The 8,555-nt window shown below is 38.6% G+C and overlaps 1 protein-coding gene across 1 annotated transcript in view; it reads left to right on the top strand.

Moving 5' to 3' along the window:
- The window catches only part of SLCO5A1 (solute carrier organic anion transporter family member 5A1), a 74,880-nt gene extending 67,316 nt beyond the window's left edge, over positions 1-7,564 (top strand). The window contains exons 7-9 of the mRNA XM_075140647.1: positions 2,558-2,799; positions 5,783-5,847; positions 7,119-7,564. Coding sequence (XP_074996748.1) covers positions 2,558-2,799; positions 5,783-5,847; positions 7,119-7,564 — 753 coding nt within the window. The remainder of the gene's footprint in view (positions 1-2,557; positions 2,800-5,782; positions 5,848-7,118) is intronic.
- The last annotated feature ends 991 nt before the right edge of the window (positions 7,565-8,555 follow it).

Genomic DNA, 8,555 nt, shown 5'->3' on the forward strand with positions numbered 1-8,555 from the left:
TTAAAAAAGGATAATTAAGAAAGACAGGAAGTAATGTAAACATTGATTTTCTCAGGACTTGATTGTGCTTTCCAGAAAGCTTATTTATAATGTATCAGTCTCCTGATTTGCCGTCCCGAGCCAGCCTGTGAAGCAGGAGGATGTTAGGTCCAGCACTGTGCTTTCTCAGGTTTGACTGGATAATGGTCTGCAAATGCAGGTTCGTACGTAGATTCCACTTAGAACAGATTCATTTGCTTTATTTTCTTCTTTTTAGAGTATCTTGCTGGTTTTTAATAGAAAATTGCTTTGGCCCAATGTGAAAAGCCTGTGATGTGAGCCTGTGGTTAACTTTCAGTGTCTATATAAATCTTATTTGTGCTTTGCTGGATTGAGACATAGGTTTGATCTTTGCTACATTTCACCTGGTATCAAACTGGCACTAATAATTACTTTAGTTGGGAGGTACTTTGGGAGTATGTACTCTTCACTACAGATTTTGAAACATACTATTTTCTCTTACGATTTAAGAAAAGATCCTTCATGGCCTGAAGTTTTAACTCAGCAGCTAATGGTGAATAGAATATTCCTGATCTTGTTAGGAAAATACATAGGGCATTTTTAAAACCAACAAGTGTAAGCTTGTGTCACTCTATAACACCCAAAATGTTGCTAACTTAAAACATTTGGATTTAAGTTTATAACATACAGTTTTTTCAAAATTAACCACTTAAAAATTGGAAGTAGGAAAAAAGGATGCCTGTGTACAGTTCATACCTAGTTTATATATATTCCTATACTCTAGCATTTCTGTTGTGTCGTATCTGTGTCTTTTAGTGCACAGACTTGGTTTATCCGGTGATGAACCGAGATTGTGTAGTAAAGAGGACTATTTTCTGTAGGATGCCTGTTTGGAAGCAGTAAGGAGATTAAGGTGAGGGACTGTAGGAAGAAAGCAAATACTCATGTGATATTAGACAGGACAGTGTAGTGCTGGGAAACTGGATTCTGTCATTGCCTCCATTCCTAAGTGATGTTGGGCAAGTCACTTAAACGAAACCTCTCCCAGTTGGTCATTAATTTTGTATTCTTCATATTCTGGATGATGGACATGAGCAATAACCAGAAGTACCATTTGTAGAAGCACTGAGTGCCTAAATCTGTATCTGAAGGCACAAAAAGTTCCATTTAGAATATATTAAGTTGTATATATAATGGAAAATGTTCTGAAAAAACGGATCCCGGCTGTCTCAAGTTTGCCACCCACATTTGTGAAACTTTTGATCTGTTTCGGTTACTTAGCTACAAAATAGAGATAACAACATCAGTGCCTCATCTCATAACTGTTTTGAAGACAAATTACTCCTTTTTGAAAGAGTTAAGCTATAATGATGAGTGTGATAGAAAAATCCATATGAAATATGAGTAATTTTGTCTTTGTAGTGGAATATGTTTAGTGTGAGGAAAAAAATACCTGGAGCCACATTTTGCAAATGGGAGGTAAAATACTGGATAAATTGATACATTATTAAGATGTTCAGCTAAATCCTATGGAAAAAAAAAGGGAGGCTATAATAGGTCATAACGCGAACACATACAGAGGTATATATTAAAGTTGACAAACAACCCTAATTTGGGTATTTCCTGATGTCCAAGTGCTTAAATTTGCAACCTTAAGATGGTCTTGTAATGTAGCTTCTGTACATGTGTGGTCCTAGTTTTTATGAACGTGAACATCGAAACCAAAAACTCCTTCCTGTAACATCACATGAGCCCTGACCTGTTTCCCTTCTGACGCTGAAGCATTCTGATCCGCCACACACCCCTTCACTGTTAGAGCAGTTGAAAACAGTAGTAGATTAATGTGACGGGAGGCTATTTCTGATCTAGCTCTTCCTCACCTTGCTCAAATCACTATCCCTTTGCCTATGATATGCCACTGCGTTATTCAGTCTGTTCATCGTAATTTCAGCCTCTTTGTCCATTCAGGAATCCCTCATGTCCTTCAGTCTCACTGTTTAAGTCTCTGCTTTCTCCTTATTCTCTGGTCTTGCTCCTGTATGAATCTCATCTACATCCACATTCACGTCCAACTGGAAGGTCCTGGGCTCCAAGCGTGAAGTGCAACTTGTTGCTCTTTAGCCGAACCTGGGGAGACTTTCATAGAGATGGCAGAAGACACCTCCGGAAGATGGATGCTGATGGCCTGCCAAATTCCAGAATATGGCATTTTCAGTGCTGCTTAAACAGTGTTTCCTCACAGTTTTTGTAATACAAGAGAAACAATCTTTTTCTCCAGCCTCCCTGTCAGAAGTGATTGAATTATTTCAGCAGAATTTTCCAAAAATATTCCAGAATTTTTTCTAAACTCAGCCTAAACAGTGGAAGTCATAAGTCATGTCTCATCACGGGAAGTCCTGGCCAGCTTTAAAAATACTCGGAGTGGTCACCTTGCTTGTACTGGGGGTAATGATGCTAGAGATTGAGAAGTGCCATGGGACAGTTGTACCATGTCTCTGCGCAATGTCTTTCTCACATGGGTTTTTCATGTGGAAATGTTCTTTTTCACTCTCCCCAGGTAAGAAATTACACAGAATGTGCCTGTGTCCAGAGTCGCCAGGTGATCACTCCGCCGACGGTGGGCCAGCGCAGTCAGCTCCGGCTGGTTATTGTCAAAACCTACCTGAATGAGAATGGCTATGCTGTTTCTGGGAAGTGCGATCGAACCTGCAACACGCTTATCCCATTCCTGATATTTCTCTTCATTGTTACCCTTATAACAGCGTGCGCCCAGCCGTCAGCAATCATAGTGACACTCAGGTGAGAACTCAGTTACGGTTTTTGAAGTATTTTTGCTGTGCCCGCTATCACCAGTGCCTGTGTCAGAAGAGGCTGGAGCAATGCAGCCAAACTCCTTCAAGCTTATGTATCTTTAAAATGTGAATAGAATAGGGCTGACATGCATAGGGTGGAACTTGCTTGTATTTAGAATATGTAACATGATAATCCACGTTAGGAAACATGAAGTTCCCAGCAATTTCCAGGCACTATAAAGAAAGAACAAGTAAAAGCATCACGCAAGAAAATGATTACTCCTGAAGAAATTTTCAACCTTCTTGGAGCAATGGTTTGGATTTTCAAATGCAAATAAAAAAAAAATTAGTATTTAAAATTATCCTTTTCTCTTTTTTAAAATTGTTCATTCCTGCCACATGCCTGAATCTTCCCTTTTTTCTTCACAAGAATTTTGAGCTTGTAGTGTTGTTGTCACCGTGGTCATTTAAGGATAGAGAACAACACAGTCTTTGTAGGGAAAGGTAGTGTCATTTATTTGTCCATTTGAAAAAAGTGTTCAGGCTTTTCCCATCTCTGCCATCTGGTCTGATAAACATTATCACTCCCTGTAACATCTTTGTCCATTTAAAATACAGCTTCTGTGAGTGAATTTCAGTCTGATTTTTAAAGAACAGTGAACTGAAAAAAACAGTATATAGTCTACTGCTAAAATAAATTTGTATAATATATGTTGCTGTTGTTAGGAGGAGGAAGAATTAGAGGGAACTGAGATAATTATTTACTAGGATTTACAAAGCACACTCATAGGTATTGGTTCTACTGGTAACTAAAGGACAAAGAGAATAGTATAAGGATGTCAATTTGGTTTGGAATCTGAAGCTGAAGAGCTCTCTAGAGTCAAGAAGTAAGTTTCTTTTGGATGGAGATGAGCTGGAAGATAGAAAAAATTAGAATAGAATAGAACAGAATTGTTAAGTTGGAAGGGATCTACAATGATCGTCTAGTCCAACTGCCTGACCACTTCAGGGCTGACCAAAAATTTAAGCCTGTTATTGAGCAAACACTGACAGGCATGGGGCATCGACCACCTCTCTAGGAAGCCTGTTTCAGTGTTTGAGATGCTCTTCAGAAACACACCCAAAATGATCCAGATGCAAATGGGCATTCAGTCCCTGGGACCAGGTTAGAGCTGATCTCAAGTAAATCCCAACAAACCTGAAATGCTTGTGGTGTAGATGTCAGGTCTTCAGCACAAGCTGTTTAGCCTTATAAATCTGCTTCTTTTGAGCTGCGTTAATTGCTAACGTAGAGACGCCTTTTGACCCCGTTTTGTGTAAAATCTCTCTCCAAATTGAGCTTTTTTAAGCTAGTCTTAGGCCTTTTGTTTCTGCAAGAATGGTCCTCCCAGCCAAGTGGGATTTTCTCCTGGTAGTGTTGCCTTTATATCTTCACTCAGATATTCTGAGAGTACTGATGTTCTGCTGCTGCTCACAATAAGCGCCATATAAAAATAGTAATGGCAGATCTTTGTAATAGGTCATGGAGCCTCAGAAAACATGAGACAGATCAGGACTTGGCTTTGCTCTCCTTAGGCTCAGCCATGAGCATGGATCTGAAACCCTCTGGCAAGCATCTGTGTCTCATCCCCAGCAAGGACGAGCACTCTCTTGCTGTCATTTTCTCAGCTCAAGTGGCTAAGGTTTATGCAGGATTCTGCTGCTGACACATGGAGGACTGTGCCGTGTCATGTGGTGGAATTTGTCTTCCAAAAAATCTTCTTTTCAAAAAATCTACGAAATGGGTAAAAGGATCACTGTTAGGACTGTGAAGCCACGTCAGACTTCCAGTTGCTCATGCAGCCTTAGCTCAACTACGGTGTGCACGGCGCCGTTGTAATTCAGAGGCTTCTGACCTTATTCCTTCTGTCTCTGGGTTTTCCCCGCGTACAATAATAGTAATAGTAATAAAAAAACCATTGTCATTGCACTGCAATTGTGCAAAGGTAAATTACAATCAATGGACACTGCCGTGAGCATCACAATAGGGAGGTTCGTAAGGGACATCTCCAGCAGGATTTTGTAATGTTCAGTAAAAAAAAAGATGGCCCACACACTTGAACAGTGACACCCGCTGTCCCAAACCACATGTTGTGCACAGCACATCGGTCCGAGATTTGTGGCCCAAGTTGGTTCTCCGATTTCTCAATTTCTGAGTGAGTGCTTGACTTCAAAACCTTGATTTTACAGCACCCCTTTGACTGCAGTCTTTTTGTGTGTTTTTGTCTTATATTTCAATGTCATTAGAAGCTGCCTATCTTAATTTCAGACCTTTAGGTTAAGATTTAAAAATATTTTTTAAATCAGAAGAAAACTTGTGGTTTACTAAAATTGTAGTTGCATTGTGGCATATCATTACTTTGTATTTAGTCTTTTGAAAGCTTGACATTTTTCCTTTGAAACTAATGGAAGAAATCTTGTATTACTTGTGTTGAAAAGGAACAATGTTTAAAGAGACTGTTTGGATGTTTCTACTGATATTTTTCCTAAAGTAGCTTTAAAGTGCTTATGCTACGCAGAGATCTGTTAAATTCAGAAGCTGAGTCCAGCTTTCAGCAACTTAATTCTCCATTAATTCTAATTTATCGGAAAAAGATTAAGAAAATAAAGCAAGTCATTATGTGAAATAATAGAAAACTATCATGAGAAGCCATAAACATTTTGGATAGATTCTCTAAATTTCCTTAATGGGTTTGGATCAAATTCTTCAGGCCTTACACAGGTAAAGAAAGGTTAAAAGGTGTGATTCAGATTTTGTTTAAACAGGGACAGGAGGGGCTGGCTGTATTTTTCCTAGCAATAAGAGTTAACAATATTAGAAGCTAAGTGGAAGAAATTTAGACAAAGACTTTTTATAGCTCAGAAAAAACCCAGGAGGTAGAACCAGAACATACCACCACGATTATCTGTTATGACTGTTTCTTCAGAGGAGTTTTCTTTTCACCTGCTAGGTCTGTGGAAGATGGGGAGCGGCCCTTTGCACTAGGAATGCAGTTTGTTTTATTACGAACTCTTGGTAAGTCTTACAGGTACTCAGCATTTCCATAACGGCTTGCCGTGTTCGACTTAAATGTACCATAAAAGTACTAAAATTCCATAAATCTGCAACTAATTGCCTGACTAATTGTATTAGGAACCTAAAATTAATAGCTTCTGAAAACATTGTAGCTGAGAATGTATTTAATTTTCTTTTTTTTTTTGTTACTGACTTTCTAGAACAACATTTTTGCCCCAGAGATATTTTTACAGTTTCAGATTTTATTTAAAAATGAATAGTTACTAAATATTATTTTATAAGGATTTTTTCTTTTTTAGAAACAGATTTTTATTGCTTTCAGCAGTAACAATAGCTTTTTGCATTTTTAAAATAAAAAGCAATTGTTACTTAATGTCTAAGTTCAAATGTTTCAAAGCAAAAAGGGTACATGTTAAAAGTCTTTATTCCACAAAGTAGTTTCTTTCAAGCTCTTGAACTTCTATCCTGCCTACAAAGAACACTCCAGGTGTTCAGCTACTACGAAACATATGACTAGAGGAAGCAAGGACTGTTCTAAGAGAAAAAGAGGAGAAGCCCATATAGCTGCATCCGGAAGTTTTCTTTGAAGAAGAACGTTTCTGACTTGTCTTAAAGGTGTCGTATGTCTGGAGAAAGCAGGAGCATTCAATGGACTGGCTGCATTTTTAGCAGCCTTAGAAGTTAAGTTTCTTAACTTCTTAAGTTTCTTAACTTTCCTGCCTGTTTCTGAGGAAGAGCTATTCAAAAGAAAATTTAGAACTTTAGTGGTCTCACCTTTTCCATCCATCTTCAGTAAGAGAAACATTTTGACGTCTTTGGGGCTTTTTCTCCTTAATCTAAAGCAGCAACCTCCACTCTTTCCCAGCTCCTGGGCAATGGATGTTCAGCAAGTAACGCTCTGGAGATAATGTAATATTTTGTTCCTCTCCCGTATTTTGTTTCCTGAGAGCAACGTTGAATTTTATTTTGGGGGACTTGTAGCTCAAGAAGAGCTGTCTGGGGATGGCAGATTGAAGCAGTACCTGTTGTAAGGTGCTGCTGGATTGTCTTCTTTGCTTGAATTCTTTCCCATTTGTGGTCTGTTTCATCTGTGGGATAAGTAGTGTTGGTGGGAAGATCGGCTGACCACGTTTTACATTACGTGTGAGAACAGCAGTGTAGAAATCTCAAAACTTTGCGAACTCCACCTGTTTGTCTAAGACATATAGTTTCTTTAGAAATCTTCCACTATATGCTAACATGTATTATTTCTGTTGCTATTTTTATTTCAGCTTACATTCCCACTCCAATTTATTTTGGGGCTGTTATTGACACCACGTGCATGCTTTGGCAACAGGATTGCGGCGTACAAGGATCTTGTTGGGAATATGACGTCACCTCGTTTCGTTTTGTCTACTTTGGGTTGGCAGCTGCTCTCAAGTTTGTGGGATTCTTTTTTATTTTCCTGGCCTGGTATTCCATTAAGTGTAAAGAAGAGCAACTGCAGAGACGGAGATGGAGGGCTTCGCCGGTGAACACTGTGAGTGAGATGGTTGGCCAAGCTGGACCCCAACAAAACTATGCACGGACTAGATCCTGCCCTACCTTCAGTTCCCGAGGAGACATCAGTGTGGCACAAGGAATGAACTGCGTAGCACAGACATACCCCGGCCCTTTTTCAGAAGCAATAAATTCCTCAAATGAAAATGCGTTGGAGGAAGTCACTGCTGAGATATAGACCCCTGGCTTGGTAATGTAATGTTTAGTTTTGTTGGTTGACTTAATTACGGCGCCTTGTAAAACACCTGTGCCTTCTATTTTTAATCTAAATGTAACACGTGGTAAAACCAACAAAGCTTAATGCAAACAACCATAGTATGTTCCTGAGGGCTGGATACCTCAAACCAACCCAAGTTCTTATTTCTCCCCTCCCGACAATGGAGTTTTAAAAATTGTGTTTATAATTATTTCAGATGTGTCCATTAAATGTCCATGCTCTGATCTAATATCAATGTAAGGGTGAGGTATTATGAACAGCAGAAGTCAGTGGAAGAGTGACAAAAACTCATATCGTTGATGTCTAGACGTCACAAAGATGCTTAAATGTATTGTCAACTTCACATCCACAAATTGTATTTTTAAGAGATGAGTAATTACTGTGAGTTCTGCTACAAAGCACAAATGAACTTATTTAAACTATGCAACTTATTTGGATAATTGTACGTGCAGCAAATTAAGTTTAAAGTTTGCTTTTAAAGACATTACTGCATTTGAATTACTGCATTACTGCATTACTGCATTACTGAATTTGAAAGGGGCTATTTTCAGACATAAGCATTAAATTAAAGAAGAACATAAGGTTTAAAGTACTGTTAATTACATGTTAAGCCATACAAAAGTTATGCATCAGGTAATGTTTGCAAATGTTGAGTCATAATATCTTTATCCTGTCAAAATAGTATTAATTTTCATTTGATGGGACACAGTCATTCTTCACAAAGTACACAGGCTAGGAGAGTATAATGCTTGGAGTAAAAAACTTCAGTATTAATTTGTAATAACATTAAGATGTAGGAATCAAATACACATACCGGAGCAGATATGTGCATATTTCTGTAATGAGACAGCCAGTTATTTGGGTGGCCGTTACTAGCGCCAAATCCATACTTTTTCTGAAGAAGAAAATAACCAGTTATAGCTTGATAGGAGGAGCTTGACTGGTACGAGGC

Source organism: Calonectris borealis, chromosome 2 (assembly GCF_964195595.1).
Source record: "Calonectris borealis chromosome 2, bCalBor7.hap1.2, whole genome shotgun sequence".
Lineage (NCBI taxonomy): Eukaryota > Metazoa > Chordata > Aves > Procellariiformes > Procellariidae > Calonectris > Calonectris borealis.